The 17523-nt window shown below is 34.5% G+C and overlaps 2 protein-coding genes across 2 annotated transcripts; one reads left to right on the top strand and one right to left on the bottom strand.

The window, feature by feature from the left end:
• Positions 1-297: 297 nt before the first annotated feature.
• On the bottom strand, positions 298-3425 carry LOC138886251 (uncharacterized). The gene is made up of 5 exons (XM_070167317.1): positions 3096-3425; positions 2713-2870; positions 2214-2454; positions 1440-1847; positions 298-897 (listed from the first exon to the last, which is right to left on the bottom strand). The coding sequence occupies exons 1-5, from the start codon at positions 3423-3425 to the stop codon at positions 298-300; spliced, it is 1737 nt and encodes a 578-aa protein (XP_070023418.1).
• Positions 3426-9409: 5984 nt separating this feature from the next.
• On the top strand, positions 9410-13664 carry LOC104228595 (H/ACA ribonucleoprotein complex subunit 3-like protein). The gene is made up of 4 exons (XM_009781078.2): positions 9410-9481; positions 9602-9673; positions 12956-12998; positions 13272-13664. The coding sequence occupies exons 2-4, from the start codon at positions 9620-9622 to the stop codon at positions 13367-13369; spliced, it is 195 nt and encodes a 64-aa protein (XP_009779380.1). The 5' UTR covers positions 9410-9481; positions 9602-9619; the 3' UTR covers positions 13370-13664.
• Positions 13665-17523: the final 3859 nt, after the last annotated feature.

Raw genomic sequence — 17523 nt, forward strand, 5'->3', positions numbered from 1 at the left:
CCTCGAACGACCTTATGTATAGAGGTATCCTTGTAGTAAAGGAAGCGAGGTGCACGACGACGGATTTCAGTCCTTCTTCTTGGATTTTTTGGAAGTATCCCATAGCATAAGTAGTCGATAATGGGCTGTCTCCATTCTTCTTTCTAAAATTCAGAAATAGTAACAAGATGCTTGAGTTCGTTTTCTTCACCTTCAGCCTCATTTGGTGGTGGTACTACCCATTTTTGGCAGACGCTAACTTGCGCTTGGTCAGGCAGGGCTAATGATGAAGCTAGATCAGCTAAAGCATAAGCCTTCTTATTTTATTTCCTGAATAGTCACATCACTGAGCCACCCCATCAACTTTTTAGCGTAATCATGATATGGGCCTAGTTCAGGCTTCTTAACCTCGTAACTACCCAAAAGCTGATTGACCACTAACTGGGAGTCACCAAAGACTTGCAATTGCAATTGCTTCATATCAACGGCCATTTCAAGCCCAAGTATTAATGCTTGATACTCAGCAACATTGTTGGAAAAGAGTTGTATCAAGGTGAAGGAGTAGGGCAAGACTTCACCTTGGGGAGTGACAAATACTATGCCAGCCCCGGCTCCCCCACGATGCGCAGCACCATCAAAGTACATCTTCCATGGAGGTTGAACTTCAACGACCATTACGTCCTCTTCAAGTAGTTCATCAGTTAGCTCCCAGTCATCAGGTATCGGATGATCTGCCAAGAAGTCTGCTAATGCTTGTCCTTTTACAGCCTTTTGAAGGGTGTCTAAAATCTCGAATTGTTGAAATTGGAGGTACCATCTCGCTAGTCGATCACTAAGAACGGGTTTTGACATCACGAACTTGATGGGATTTGCTTTAGAAATAAGATGGACAATATGAGCTTGAAAGTAGTGCTTCAACTTTTGAATGGAGAAGACTAGCGCCAAACACAACTTTTCAATTGGCGAATAATTCAACTCGTTAGGTGTCATCATTCTGCTCAAGTAGTAAAGAGAGTTTTCTTTCCCCTCGCTATTTTCTTGGGCCAACAGTGCTCCAACAGACCTTTCCTGCACCGCAATGTATAGTATCAATGGCTTTCCAGGTATAGGAGTTGCTAAAACTGGAGGCTTCATCAATTAGGTTTTGATACTTTCGAAGGCATTACTACAAGCTTGGTCCCACTTGAAAGGAACGCTTTTCTTTATGAGGCGACTAAATGGTTGGCACCTCCCAGCCAAGTTTGATATGAATCTTCTAAGGTATGCTACCTTTCCTTGCGGACTTTTTAATTCATGGATATCTCGAGGCTCAGGCATTTTCAAAATGGCATCCACTTTGGCTAATCAATTTCAATCCCTCGATGTCGGACAATGAAACCAAGGAACTTTCCAGAAGTGACTCCAAAGGCACATTTCAATGGATTCATCCTAAGTTGGTACCTTCGGAGCAATTCAAATACCATCCTCAAGCCTTTCATGTGATCGCCCTTTTCTCTTGATTTCACCACTAAGTCGTCAACATAGCATTCGACATTCTTGTGGAGAAGATCGTCGAAAATATTCTGCATAGCCCTTTGGTAAGTAGCACCGATGTTCTTCAAGCCAAAAGGCATTACCTTGTAGCAATAAATACCTTTTGGGGTACGGAATCCAGTAAGCTCTTCATCTTTTGGTGCCATGCGTATTTGGTTATAGCCTGACGAACCGTCCATAAATAACATTGCATCGTACCCAGTAGTAGCATCGATCATCAGTTCTGGAATGGGAAGTGGGAACTCATCTTTTGGACATGCATTGTTAAGATCCCTAAAGTCAACGCACACTCGAATCTGGCTATTTTTCTTCCTTACAAGGACAATACTTGAAACCTATGTTGGGTATTTAACTTCACGAATAAAGCCAGCTTCGATGAGTGTGTTAACTTCTGTTTCAATCAAGGGAACCAAATCCGGCCTAAAATGCCTTTGAGCTTGTTTAACATGACGGGAACCATTTTTGACTGCAAGGTGATGGACTACTACTTTCGGGTCCAAGCCAGGCATCTCTTTGTAACTCTAAGCAAAGACATCCCTAAACTCTTTGAGTAACTCAATATAAGTGCTCTCTTCATCAGCTTCAAGTAAGGCACTTAGGTAGGTGGGTCTTGGTTCTTCATCGGTGCCAAGGTTAACTTCTTTTAAGGTATCAACTGTCGTCTTCACTTCTTCTTCAAGTTCAGGTGGAGCATCTTTCACATCTTCATCTTCTTGAGGGTCCCCATCATTAAAGGATATGTGATAACACGGCGAAACATCCTCCAATTCCGCATTATCTTCCATCGAACATGGAATACCACTCTCGACTTGTATGGTAACATGATACGAAGAACCCATACTTTCTTTGTATTCATCATATTCCTTAGTATAGACCACAGTATATGGCTTTACCTTCAGTACTTCTTTATATGAAACCACAAGTTTTGTTTGTCGCCTCATTCTAGAAGAAACCAACCTTTGGAAATCCTTAGAGATCTCCTGGATTTTGGGTGAAGCGGGTGTTCTTATGCTTTGAAAATTTCTCTAGAACTTGTTCCCCTTCTTTAGTGGACCCAATCTTTCAAACACGGAAGTCCTCACAGGTGATCTTCCAAGTCGATCAAAGACAGAAGGCTTGTTAGAAGCGGCTGATTCATCTTCTACAGTGATATAATTGTTGCTCGCCCTTCTTATTGAGATGTGCACTGGTGACTATTACTTGTATCCCAAACCTTCACGTGGTTTCCTCGTTGCAGCTTCCAATGGGAGTTTCCCTAACTTTGATGGCTCATTGGGATTGTATCCAGCTTTTGCAAATATCTTGTAAGTATTAGGGTTAAAACCTTCATCTGTTCGCTTTGTAGGGAGTGCTACGTTCTACAAACGATTTTGGGCTACAAACCCTGCAAGCGATATTGAGGACGACTTTACTGCCTCAATTCGTTTGACCAGAAGAGTTAACTCCTTTAGAATGTTGGCTTGGCGATTAGATTATTCACCTTCATCTTTCTTCCTTTTAGGGACATATTAGAGCGCCAGACTTACTTTCTTGCCATAAGACGTAATATTCCCTCTATAAGATTTATTCGCGTTGGGTTGTACCTCCTTACTAACAACTTTGGCTTCACCAGTATTCACTTCTTCTCTTTTAGTTGAGGGCTTTTTATTATTGCTTTTTATGCCATCATCAGCTTTCAGCTCCTTTACAATGCGGTTCTTCAAGTAGAACTTTGCATCGGCGAAGTGTGACTCAGCCTCGGTGAATGGCTCATCATCAGCAACTACCGTCTTCTCGACTTCAACCTCGTAGTATTTTAAACATTTATGGTAGGCAGATGGAACTACTTTATTCTTATGTATCCAAGGCCTCTCAAGCAAAACATTGTATAAAATCTTCGCGTCGATCACATGCAGCCATGGACTTGATTGCATATCTTCAATAGTGATTCCCAACCTGATCGCGCCTATGGCCCTTTGCCCCCTTGGTTGAATCCTTGGATAATAACACGACTTTCTAAGAGTTCGTTCATGGGAATACCAAGTTCTTTCATAGTGTGGATTGGCAAAATATTCACTGAGGATCCTCCATCAACCAAAATCTGATTTACCCTTTCATCGCGCATATAGCCAACCAGGTACAATGGGCGGTTATGAGGAGTGTCACCGAGCAAAAGATCGTCATTTGTTAACGTGACCTTTTCCTCACAAGCATTAACTTCTTGCGTAGTGGACTCGATGGGCTTTTCCGGAAATTGTGCCAACGGTAGGTCATCACTCTTTTCTTCCCCCTTGTCAGCATGGCAACAAGAGGCATCAATGCCCTTATGGGAAATCGTCGTGCAGAACCAACTTGGTAAGAACTCTTCCAAGGTCACCAGATGTCGTGGCTTTTGAGGATAGTGCACCTCCACTTTTGCTTTCTTCAAATATTTAACTGGATTCCATCTCCTTGGTTTTTTCACCATCATTTTCCTTGTTGGTTGTTCTATTAATTCTTTTCGTGGGCTCCTTTTGTAGTGCCTACGACGAGTCACCAATGTCCAACATTCATTATCAGGTTAATTGACTTCAGCTTTGTCGCTCTCTAGTAATTCTTCATCTTTACTTTCTTTAAAACCACATAATTTCATCCGGACTGAATGAGCCAAAGGTGATAGAGATTTGGTTTGCGCTTGCTTTCTCATCTTCAAGCACGATCTTCTTTTCGCGAGCCAATGTCCATGACTTTGTCCTTTAAGACAAATCACTTCTCCAGAGGGTGGCTTACAAGTCGATGATATTTGGAGTAATTTGGGTCATTTGTTTTCCCAACTTCATTTGGCCACTTTATCTCCGGAAGCTCAATAAGATTTAACTCGAGGAGTTCTTCGAAAATGGCTGGCACATCAGAATCCAGAAATGGGTACTCATTCTCTTGTATTTCTTTTAGAGTCAGCTTCCCACTTGGCTTATCTTGAAAAGAATTGGATTTCATACTTTGCTTCTTGCTCTCTTTCGTCGTGAACTTCACAGGTGATGTGTTGACATTCATAGCTTCTTTGCTTTCATACTTGGGTACGAACTTGCCCCACTTCCTGACTTCTTGCTTGTCATTCCCTTTGCGAGGTTCATAGATGGGTAGCCTTTCATTTCCAGTGGAGGCCATGCTCAATTCCATGTCATGGGCACGAGTTGCAAGTTCTTCAAATGTGCCAGGCTTGATACCTTGCAAGATGTAGCGCAATCCCCAATGTATACCTTGGATGCACATCTCTATGACTGAAGCTTCACTAAGCCTGTCTTTGCAGTTGAGGCTTGCATTCCTCCAACGATTGATAAAGTCGATAACTGGTTCCCCCTTTCGTTGACGAGTATTTGTAAGTTCTATCATACTCACAGTACATCTCGTACTATAAAAGTTATTGAGGAACTCTTGCTCTAGTTGATCCCAACTATCGATAGATCTAGCCTCGAGGTCCGTGTACCAGTCAAAAGCATTTCCTTTTAGCGAGCGGACAAATTGCTTGATGAGGTAATCTCCATAAGTTCCAGCATTGTTGCACATCTCCACAAAGTGTGCAACATGTTACTTTGGGTTACCTTTACCATCAAACTGTTGAAACTTTGGAGGTTGATAGGCAGCAAACATCTTCAACATATCGACCCTTGCAGTGTACGCCTTTGCATATGTAAGGGGGGATTTGGCAGCAACTTCATATTTGTTCTTAATGGTTCCTTCAATGAACTCCTTCAGTTGATCGATTGGAATCATCCCTTCAGATGAGACAAGGATAGCCTTAGTGGATGCTGCTTGTCTTGGGGGAGAGTCACTCTCTAGAACTTCTGGGAGCTTGCCGGGTGCATGGGTGGATTCTTCTTCCATCAAGATTCCCACCCTGTCTATTAGCTTGTCAATTCTAGCCTCTTGATTTTGCATGCATTTGGTCAAGCCAGCGATTGCTTCTGTCAAGTTTGCCAACTACTCCTCCATAGACGAAGTGTTTGTCACCATGGCTTGCATGATTGTTGTGGACGACAGAGAGGAATTTGGTGACATCGAGGATGCTTTCCACATCAGCATAGAACCTGGAGTTAGCAGCCTTAGTGGAAGTTGAACCGGAGTTGATTTTCTTTGAAGCCATTTCAATGTTCTTGGACTTTGGTAAATGAAAAATTGAGATGAGAGGTATAGATTGTCCCACTGGGCGTGCCAGAATTTGTAGACAATGAATTGCGTCAAGAAAATAAAATCAAGACCGAAAAATATCGCAACAATCGTAGTATTTATTTTAAATATTTGAGTGTTACAATCTCTATGAATCCTCTGATTCTTCATTTCAATTATAAATAAATTCAAGGGTCTTGGAGTTTGATCTTGAATCTATGTTTGTTGTCACGAACGATGATATTGAATTCAGCTAGTACGAACTTTGATTTGGACTTGTACTCCTTGAACCTTGATTTGTTCTTCGTTCTTGAGCTTGAACTTGATTTCTTGATTTCTTGAACTTAAACTTGATTGCTTGAAGCTTGAAACTTGTAGAGAAATCTGCGGTGTTTGATCCACGAGCTCTCTCTTGCTTCTTGTTATAACTTCTGGTATATTTTTTGAGTTATGAAGACCCTTATTTATAGTTGTGGAAGGGAGGAGTTGTGATAAGAACAAACTCTTTCCGACCAATCAAATTGAAGTGTGACATGGCCGCATTTGATTGGCCAAAACATGTCACTTGCACACGTGGCGCGATTTCATTGGCCTTTTAGTGTGACTTGGCATGACTTGCCATTTTGACACGTGTCATGGTCCTATTGGCTCTTCCGCTTGACTTGGAACGCCACGTCATTTGACACGTGGCACCAAACTGGGCCCCTAGGAAGATGACATCTTGAGCTTAATGAAGTGAGCTCATTATTTTAACTCAATTAAATGAGCTAACTCAATGGATTAAAACTTATTTATTTAATCCATATATATTGGACTTATATAATTAATTTAATTATATTAGCCCATATATTTATTTGGACCAATATATCTTGAATTTAAAATATAATCCAAATTCTTTTATGAATTTTAAAATTTATATGCCTACAAATACATAAAAAGCTTATCTTCCAAATATATTAATCAACGAGAGACAATTTTAGTGCTTTAATTGCAAATGTTATACTCCATTATTTACGCATATTATTTAAATAGGGAAGGAAGGCAAGAAGACTTTCCTACTTATTAGCAGAGGGAACACAGGCACCTCTCCGTCGGAAAATTATTTTCTGCAATCCCCACTTCCAACCGAGGGGTTGTGAGTTCGAGTCTCTCCAAGAGCAAGGTGAGATGTTCTTGGAGGGAAGGATGCCGGGGGTCTATTTGGAAACAGTCTCTCTACCTTAGGGGTAGGGGTAAGGTTTGTGTACACACTACCCTCCCCAGACCCCACTAAGTGGGATTATACTGGGTTGTTGTTGTTGTTGTTGCAATAAATTGTAGAAAATTTATCAAAAATAAACAAGATACCTAAAATACTGGAAGCAATATAAGATATTTTATTTGAAGTAAAAAAAGTTTTTTTTTCTATAATAGATTATAGAAAATGTATCAAAACAAAACAACACGCAAACTTAATATTCTAGAAGCAACACAAGATATTTATTCCAAAAAAAAGTTAATAAATTTATTCAATAATTTATATATATTATTGTCATTCTTTTAAAGATAAATTAAGAGAATAATATTGTTATATCTTAATGTTGGATCTTAGTCACATTTTATTGTATACCTAATTTTCCTCAAAATAAAAGGCTCTAACACATGTTATATTATAATATCTGCTAGGGTTCAATTCAAATAATATTTGACTGAGGTTGAAGAAAAAACTATTTAGAGCTGAAATAAAAATTAAAAAAAGAAATCATTTACAAGTTAAGTTGTGTTCGGATGTGAACTTGACTTGAAAAATTTATTTAAAATTTACGCCTGAAAAGTCACATTTATTTCCTGAAATATTTCTTAAACAAATTTTTTGATATATTACCAGTATTGTCTTAAATTATGATTAAATTTCTTAATTATACTCAAATCTACATAACATAGAAATAAATCACTAATTAACTTAAATAAATCACAGGATATCCGTTACTAGTACGTACATAAATGTTTACTTCTCCTCCACAATTTAGAGGACAACTGTATACATAATTATAAAATTACAAAGAGGTAGATAATATTTTATTTATTTGTCCATGTGTTTTTTTCTTATTATTTTGAATTCTTTATTTTCCTATTACATTATATAGTTATTTTTTCATATTTGATACTTTAAAAAGTTTACTTCTTTATCAACTAAATTCACAAAAAGAAATTTTTGACCACGCGAAGCGCGGGTTAGTTAACTAGTAAATATTATACATATGGATTTTTTTCTTTCATTGTGCCATATTTTTAGCTAAGTATATTTTGATTACGGAAAATTATAAATATTTCGAGATAACTTTCTTTCAATTGATTTTAGATCTACCCCGTCCATCTAATACCTCCACCCATCACAAATTTACATATACGGACCGGTGCATCCATAAGTAGAAGCAGATCATGATCAAACTCATCTCAAACGACCTTCTCTCATTTTATCCTTAATGTATTCTATTTGCACCTTATGACAGATGCGATCATTTTAAATTTTGTCTAATAGTGTATTAACGTACATTCATATTTACATTCACATTTTTGTAATACTCATCTAGTAGAGATATTGAACTTTAGCGGCCCAACATTCACCATTCACAACTGAAATGGTGTGAGACTCGATGAAACAAAAAAAAAACATTAATAAAAATACGATTAGATGTATTGACTATGTAAATTAATATTCTGGTTCTAATGTGAAAAGTTCTGTCCTATACCTTATTTATGCTTTGTGCAATTCATCTCCTTCGTGTTAATGATGATTGAAACAAGTTTCGTGCTGCTCACCACTCTAATAAGGGCGTTAGCGCATCTGTTTTCTTGTTGGGGCGTAGCGGTTTGAAATTTGGAAAATATGGAGAGTCACAGAACGAATATGGTGCGGAGATTGGAGTTGTGTTAATTATATAAGATTTATCATTATGCGTATTATTATTTAATGAATGAAAATGTAAGTATTATAATATAACAAATGTAACGTATCGAATACATACGTTAAGAACATTATGTCTTTAAAAACTTTTTTTCTTAATTTGTTAACACTCGTATTAATTAAGGGAAGACTTGTGGTATGACTTAAAAATGCACCACTTCAACAAACATTGTGGACTATAAGTGCTCTAAGTAAAAAACATTTAGATAAGTTTGAGCCTAAACTCAAAGATAGTGGACTACTTTGGACCTTTTCTCCACATGAAATTAGGGTTATGCACGGATCGAATCAGATCGGATTTAAAAGTGGATCGGATTTTCGGATTTGGGATCGGATTATTCTGCCTCAAAGTTGCAAACTCATATGTATATTTTCTTTGTAAAAGAGGCAATACGGTAAGAAAAATTCATGTTTCTACAATTATGAGAGTACTATGATGTCAATATAGCTAAATTTTTCAATTGTAAAGGTAATAACTTGGAGGAAACTGTAAGAGAAGTACTAATTATTCAAAAATAAAGTTTAGTATTTATACATGCCATAATAATTTCGGATTTCGAATCGGATCGTATTAGAATTATACCAATCCGAATCCGATCCGAAATCCAAAATTTTAATAAACACAATTCGAAATCCGATCCAATCCAAAATTCGAAATTTGAAATTGAATGGATCAGTTCGAATTTCAGATATCCGATCCAAATGAACAACCCCGCATGAAATCATGAGTTAGTAATAAAAGAAGAACCATAATGACTTATTTGCCCTCCTTTTTATTTATTATTCCTATTATGCCCTTGTCATTTTAGCTCTTTTATTTGGAACCCTAATGTCTGCTTCTGTATATTCGCCTCTGTCACTGGCTTACACCTCCGCTCCCAAAAACACTTTCCTAAGGTTTTAGTTTCTCAAAACCCTAAAGACTGAATCTTTTTTCTTCATATCCAAATGGGTTTTGCTATTTTTCATTTTTACATACTATTTAAAGTTTTTTGTTTTTGCCTTTTTTTTGAACAGGTGAAGAGATAAGCAAAAATGTATCTCCAGTTTTATATTAACGAAAATGGTGACAAAGTTTACACCACTAAGGTATGAATTCTTGAAAAAATTCGTCTTATTCAGCATATGATTTTCCTTTTCCTTTATGATTTGACTGTATTATAGGAAGTGAATAGTAATTATGCAAATCTTTATTTTTTTTCCTACTATCTGTAATTGTGGGCATGTTTTTTTTGTTTTTTTTTGATTTAATCATTCCATAACAATTGGCTCAACTAATCCGGATTCGCGGTGTGTAGGCCCCATTTAAGGGGGAAGCACAGCCTACGAGTTATTTTTCCATTTCTAGGGCTCGTACCCGAGACCTCTAGTAATTGCTTTTTGTGGGTTTGGGGCTGGACGCAGGGTCGGACCTCTAGTCATCTTTCCCTTTCCACTTTTGGAAGTTACTTTTCTTTGGGGAATAATTAATACCAGGAAAATTTCTTCCTTAGCCATGGCCACGACCTTTTTCACGCTTAGCATAATGTGAATACACCTCATCCACTTTAGGCAATGGTGTAGACCCACTTGGTCGATTTTCATGATTTCTTATAAGCAATTCGTTGTTTCGTTCAACCACAAGTATAAGAGAAATCAACTGAGAGTACTTCTTGAAACCTTTCTCTCGGAACTGCTATTGCAAGACCATATTGGAGGCATGAAACGTTATAAACGTTTTTTCATGCATATCATAGTCGCTGATATTATCTCCACAGAGTTTCAATTTAGAAGTAATTCTGAATATCGCAGAATTATATTCACAAACATACTTAAAGTCTTGGAGCCTCTGATGAACCTAATCATATCGTGCTTGTGGAAGAGTGACCAACTTTAAGTTGTCATATCTTTCCTTTAAGCCATTCCACAAAACAAGTGGATCTTTGACTATGAGATATTCCATTTTCAACGCTTCATCAAGGTGATGGCGCAAGAAAATCAAAGCCTTAGCACAGTCTTGGGTAGATGCTTTATTTTTTTCTTTAATGGCGTCTCCAAGACCTATTGTATCTAAATGGATTTCAGCAACCAACACTCATGTCATATAGTTCTTGCCCAAAATTTCAAGGGCAATGAACTTTCTTTTCATAATATGTCATAAGTAGAAAAATAAATTTCAGAAAAAATTATACTTTAGTCTTCTCAAAGATCTTCTTGAAACGGTAGAGTCTCGTGCTGATAATGTATTATGAAATATAACTCAAAGTAACAATATGGAACAAGGAAATACAAGCTAAGAGATATAGAGAGAAGAGGTGTTTATTTCTTCTTCAATTGTGTGTATTTTCCTATCTATTACAAGGTCTTTATATAGACATGAAAAGTGAAGAAAAATATGTCATTGAATATGTCATTAAGCATTTGAGAGGAAGATCACGGAGGAGGTTATAGAGTTACAATCATTACTCCATAATGATTAGAGTATTGGGAGTTATGGAAATAATAGAAAAGAGTAGACATCCACCATAATTTAATTTTCTTATAACACCCCCCTTTAATATCCATAGATATATCTAATTAATTAGTGTCCTAGCCTCAGTAATCTTTTAACGCTTTTGATTTTTCTTTTCGTTACTTTAATTCTCTTTAAGAAAAGGTTTACAAACACCCTGGAATAACTTTTGTTACTTCACCCTCAATTTTTTTCATGTACATGGATAAAATATTAGGAATAAAGAAAAGAGAAGCAGCTAAGTATGTTCTTTTCTTACACGGATCAATTATTTTTCATACAATGTGTAGGAAAATACAAATAATTTATACATGTAAATAAATTTGTTGTAGTTGGATTAGTCATATGTGTAATGTACTTATAATTGTATTGTTTTTGCTACGTTATTATTTGTATAATAATTAGAATATACCTGAAATTGCATTAAAAGGATTCATTGCTTTAACTTTATTTCTTTTCCTTTTCCTTTGAAAATACTAATATTTATTTATATACTTCTTTTGCATGTCAAACCATGGGAAGCAAATATGGATATCTTTCAAAGCAAACTTGGATCAAAGTTCAATTGTAAAAATATTTGCTTAATTGATTCATGTATGACATATACAATATTCAAAGAGGAAATATTTCTCATTAGTCTATAATAACGAAATAATACTTATGACACTAAAAGAGTGAATATGGAGCGACTCTAAGAGTTCAAAGAAAAGACCATAACAATAAATAAAATCTCCGCCCACGCGAACAAGTGCGAGGCTCACCAAGAACTATCAACGTGTGCGCTCTAATTAACAAAATCCTCGCCTGCGTCAACTGCTGTCTCTGTAAGAAAAATAAAGGGGAGTGAGTCGCTAGCTCAGTGAGTAATAACACTTAACCACAACTGTTTTAATTGTTTTTTTTTGGGCTAAATGTCCAGTATGTCCTTATTTAAAATATTGTGGTCTTACACCTTTTGCTCTAATCTTTTTTTAGCTGATTTATTTCAGCTTCTAGGTCTGGTATGGTTATCTCTGACTTTTTATAGTTTTAAACTTCGTGATTCCTGAAAACATTTTGCTGCTCTGAATAAATGTAGTATTTATTAAAATATAGGAGATCTGTTAATAAAATAATTATATGATCTGAAACCTGTTGTCAAGGATAATAAAAACAGGCAAAGTCAGTATGTTCTGTATCTAATAGAGGTTGGCCAGCTAACGATTGTGACCAGCAATTCTTTACTCAAAAAAAAAAAAAAAAGATTGTGAGCAGCAATTCTTCTTTGCAGATGCCAGATGGTACACATTTAGTCGACGTCAACTAGTTTTGTGAATTCTTTATATCACAGAGTGTGTAGCCTTAAAAGAATGTCTTGGAAGCGATGTCAAGCAAAAACTTGTGTGTTGTAGTTGAGTTTTGGGAAGTTAGATGTCGGCAAGGGATATTTGCTGAAACATATTGAATGTTGCAGTGTTCATTTACAATTTGAATGATCAAGGAATTTCGTAATACAGTAATTTTTGTTCAAAATTCAGTTGGTAATAGCCTGTGTACATGAAACTTTTTACTGTCAAAAAGAGCTCTTGACTTATTGAAGTTAAATGAGTTTGCAACACCTTAATACATCTATAAACATTGTGAATAAGAAGAATAGCAATAAATTTTGGCACTATTATACCTTCCATCTAACAAGCTGCAAATTTTCATTAAGCATAAAAAATTGCTCTGCTTCTCGACTGCGAGTGTTAGTCGTTATATTTCATCTCGTTATGCTTAGTCCTTTTTGCTTTGCTAGAACCCTACCTTTTTAGATTCTGGTTTGTCTATTAGTGAATGTTGGCGCTAGTCTCCTACTTTTCATGTCTTGAGACTAATGTCTGTCGGTCTTATACATGCAGAAAGAATCGCCCCTAGGATTGGCCACACAATCCGCTCACCCCGGTAAATTTATAATCTCTCTCTCTCTATTTGGCATACCCTGTCTGTGGTGCCCGTTTGGACAATATTTGGTTGATGTTGAAAAAGAGAATCTGAGAGTTGAAATTGTTTCTGGAAATGTATATCATGTCCAAACGCCTGAGTTGTTTCTGGAAATGTATATCATGTCCAAACGCCTGAGTCTGCACTTGTGACTTTTATTCTGGTATCGTATATCAGCAGATATAGATGACGCAAATTCTGCTGTAACTGATCTTCAACTTCTCTATTTTGCAGCCCGGTTTTCACCAGATGATAAATATTCAAGGCAGAGAGTGCTTCTCAAGAAGCGATTCGGCTTGCTTCCAACCCAAAAACCACCTCAAAAGTACTAGCAACCTTTTGCTACAACCTATTGTTCCTCACTTCTCAGTTAAATATAACTCTATTGCTAGTTAAAACGCTCGTTATGATTCGAACACTCTTCTTCTCTTTAAGATTGTAATGTTCTCTCAATATATTAGTATTATTGAGTCTCAATCTGTTAGTTTGTTTGTCAAACCAAACATGTAATAGATTGTGTAATGTTACATCTCAATCTGGTGATTGACAAATCCTTGTCAACAAACAGAAGGTAGGCTGTTTTTTTCTAGTAATACTGAATTAAATATAATTTACGTGTCCTCTAAATTCCTCTGTATTGTTCATGGATTTCACTGATTTTGCTCACATTGTGAAAGAGGAAAAATTTCGGAGAGTGCATTTCATACTATGAAACAAGGAAAATGCATAAGCCCCTGATCTATATAGTCGGATTTTCAATTACACATTATATTTTTGCGGGAATCTAATTATCTCCTTGAACCTTTTTAAAATGGAAGTAGTATACCCTTAGTGCTTATGTTGCAGAAGAGAGTGTATGTTACTTTCTTTGGGAGAGTTAGAAAGACAAACAAAGTTGAAATTTTATTTTTATAAATACTATTTTTCTTTTCTCTTGTTTTTCTTTCTCTTTTCCTTTTCTTTCCTCCAGTTTCTTTACTTATAGATTTGGTCAGAAATTAGCGCCGGCGTTCTCCACATTCTTCGGCGAGATCGAGTTCAAATTTTATTCTTTAATATTTGTTGAAGCAAAATTTTGAAGAGAATGAGGATGGAGAATTTGGTTGTTGATTGTTGATTACCAGAAAGTTTTCTTGGAGCTCACTGCTTTTTGATTTGTCACCGGATAAAATGGAGTCTTTGAAATTTCGACCATCATTTTCAGCTTATATTCGTTTTTCTTTCTTCTGTTTTTCCTACCACACATAAATTACACTTTCAAGAAAATTTATATATATATAAAGCAAAACATACTCAGATCGGAATAAAAATCTGTCGCCGAAATTTTTTTTCGCGCCGGGAAGAATTGAGTTCTTGAAATTCCGACGACCACCATTTTATGCTGCCGGTCGCCAAAACAAAAAGAGAGAATGAAAAAACCAAAAAAATGAGAACAATAATAGAATAATAAGAAAAAAGAAAAAAAGATAAGAAAAAAAAAAGAAAGTATACATGTGGCAGGGTGTGTAGTTCACAACTTGCCAAGAGTATGGTTGTTTACCTTTTGGGTGGTATTTATTTTGTGTGATAAAAGTTCGGGGGGGGGGGGGGTTAATAGGACTTCGCAAAAATAAAGTGTGTAGTTGAAAATCCGGCTATAAATCGGGGGTACTTATGCATTTCATACTGTGAAATCTATATTATATTAAAAGGAGAGTAGTGAAGCATGTGGTTAAGCCAAGTGACAAGCTAAAATGAAGCCACTTGGCAAATTTTAAAACAACATTAATTATTAAAAATTATAAATAGAAATATAATTAATTGAAGTAGTTTAATGAATCTTATACATAATCTAAATAGATCTTAGACAAATCTAATCTATATATGTATATTTGTATCTATATGTATATCTATATATTGATCCACTCATAGATTTTCTTCTATATTAGCTAGAAATATGGAAGTGAAAAATTAATTAAACATTAAAAAATTATAATAGAAAAAATAAAAAAATACAGAAATACGTAAATTGAGATAATCTATGACTATTTATATTTTGGAGCATGTTAAAATATAAAATAAAATTAAAATTTATTTATGCTATTAAAAATTTATTGAGTATAAAAATTAATTAATTCAAGCAACAAAATAAGATCTTACTCAATCTATCTATATTATATTAAAAGGAGAGTAATGAAGCATGAGGTTAAGCCAAGTGGCGTATTGAGAAAAAGCCACCTGGCAATTTTATGAAATCTATTTGTTGGATTCTATTTGTATAACATTGAAAAAAATATTATTTGATATTCTTTTGTATCTAATTATTAATTGGATAAAAAATTTGTTGGGAAAGAAAGATGAAATCGAGCTATACGTGAACATATATTACCATATCTATATTATATATAAGTTCATGGTTTTCGTCAAAAAATTATTATTTGATGTTCTTTTGTATCTAATTAATAATTAAATATTTTTTGGTGGGAATGAAATATGAAATAAAGTTGTCCGTGAACATATATAACCATATTTGGAGTAATATTACATATGACAAATATTCTGTTGAAATATGAAATTAATGCTTTGGGTTAATATGGGTAAGAGAAAAAGGTATGAAATATTTTGCTGACATAAAAACGGAAAGAAAAAATTCTTTTCAAAAATGTGTTATGGACCAAAGTCCAAAAATAAGTAAAAGAAAAAGATCATTGTGACATGACAATATATGATTACTCACACTTGCCATACAAAACTACAGGATCATCGACTTATAATACTATTAAGGATTTCTTTTATGGCAGGCATCCTTTTTCGAGAAAGAATCAATTAAAATTTTATTTTGTATCTTACACATTAATTTAAAGTTGAAATAATAACTCTATATTTAGTACAAACTTTGCATCTGACCTTATTTGCGAACAATATACATTAATATAGGTATCATATATATTACTATAAGTATCTTTAATTAAATTTTGTGTATAATTCAGTTATGGTATGTATTCTTTTTTAAGAAAGAATTAATTAAATAAATGTTTACATCTATATTATACTAAAGAAAATAGACTGAAAAATTTAAGAAAGAATTAATTAAACTAAAATGTTCTCTTTTTTATGATCAAAGTAGAATCTTTTGGTCGTACAAAAAAAGAAAAAGAAAAAGAAAAGACGTAAGCAGACCAATATACTATAATTATAGGTATCTTTAATTCAATTTTGTATATAATTCAGTTATGGTAGATATCCCTTTTTTTTAGAAAGAATCAATTACAATTTCGTTCTGTATCTTACACATTAATTTTAAGTTGAAATAATAATTCTATATTTAGTACAAGCTTTGTATCTGACCTTATTTAGAACAATATACATTATTATAGATATCTTTAATTAAATTTTGTGTATAATTCAGTTATTGTAGGTATTCTTTTTTAAGAACGTTTTGTATCTTACATCTATATTATATTAAAGGAAATAATATTGAAAAATGAACAAGAGGACAAAGGAAAAAGACAAGAAAATTAAGGCTTGGTGATTAACAAATTTTAATTAACCACAAAAAAAAACGTTGAAAACTAAAATAAGCCAAAAGCTAAAAAATGAAGTTCCGTAACATTTTTTGCGCACTCACTCATACAAATTGATTTACACATACCTTTTTAAATATTAGGATTTCTTACACTTAAAAATTTATTTACTAGATTGTCTTTCCTTAGAAATCTTTATTTAAATAACTTTTGCTTAGGTTTGGCTTCTCTACATTACTTAGGGTTTAGCTTCCACATAAACTTCTGCAAAGTATAGCTCCAAACTATAACTAGATCAGCGAAATATTAATGTCCAAAATGAGTTGGAATTTGAAGGGTCGTGTTGTTAGATTATGGCAAATTCCAGACCGCGAGAAACCAAAAAATTCTAATTTAATTGAATTAATTATTCAAGATGAAAAGGTGCATACTCTTTTTACATGTTATTTTTTTCGAGTTATGATATATTTTCTTCAACTTATGCGTCTTACTAACTTAAATTTCTTTTTGTAGTGATAAACCTCAATACAGAGGACAACTTCTGAAAAATGCACTGCAATATGTCATGAGCATTTGCTACAAAAATGTTCCCTTAGGCACGTGCTACATATCAAGCAAATTGTATAACATCATTATTTTTTGTGGAACATTCATATAAAACAAATTGTATAGTATCATTATTTTTATGGAACATTTATTAGGAGATGGAATGAAAGTTTTATTGAAGTCTTAAAATATTTTTAATGTTTGGTTGTAAAGATGGTATTAACACTAACATATTAAATTTTATGGTGTAGGTCATTCTTTTTAATTATCCGCGCATCGCGCGGATACTAATACTAATATTTGTTAAAAGATGGAAAGTTGAATTCATTACAAGATATAGCGGAGAGGATAAAAAAGAAATAGGCATCAAACATATGAAATGTTTGTTAAATATTCATAAGTTGTTTCATATTACCGTTATCTTAAGGGAGCTTTAA

This window comes from Nicotiana sylvestris, chromosome 2, assembly GCF_000393655.2.
Source record: "Nicotiana sylvestris chromosome 2, ASM39365v2, whole genome shotgun sequence".
Lineage (NCBI taxonomy): Eukaryota > Viridiplantae > Streptophyta > Magnoliopsida > Solanales > Solanaceae > Nicotiana > Nicotiana sylvestris.

Excerpts from the sequence above, each read along its gene's own strand:
- LOC138886251 (XM_070167317.1), bottom strand. The coding sequence starts at position 3,425 with ATGCAATCAAGTCCATGGCTGCATGTGATCGACGCGAAGATTTTATAC. Across the intron at positions 1,848-2,213 it reads ACCCTCAAGAAGATGAAGAT|GTTTCAAGTATTGTCCTTGT; the intron begins GTGAAAGATGCT and ends TACCCAACATAG. Across the intron at positions 898-1,439 it reads ACATGAAAGGCTTGAGGATG|TTGAAGCACTACTTTCAAGC; the intron begins GTATTTGAATTG and ends TCCATTCAAAAG.
- LOC104228595 (XM_009781078.2), top strand. The coding sequence starts at position 9,620 with ATGTATCTCCAGTTTTATATTAACGAAAATGGTGACAAAGTTTACACC. Across the intron at positions 9,674-12,955 it reads ACAAAGTTTACACCACTAAG|AAAGAATCGCCCCTAGGATT; the intron begins GTATGAATTCTT and ends TTATACATGCAG. Across the intron at positions 12,999-13,271 it reads CACACAATCCGCTCACCCCG|CCCGGTTTTCACCAGATGAT; the intron begins GTAAATTTATAA and ends TCTATTTTGCAG.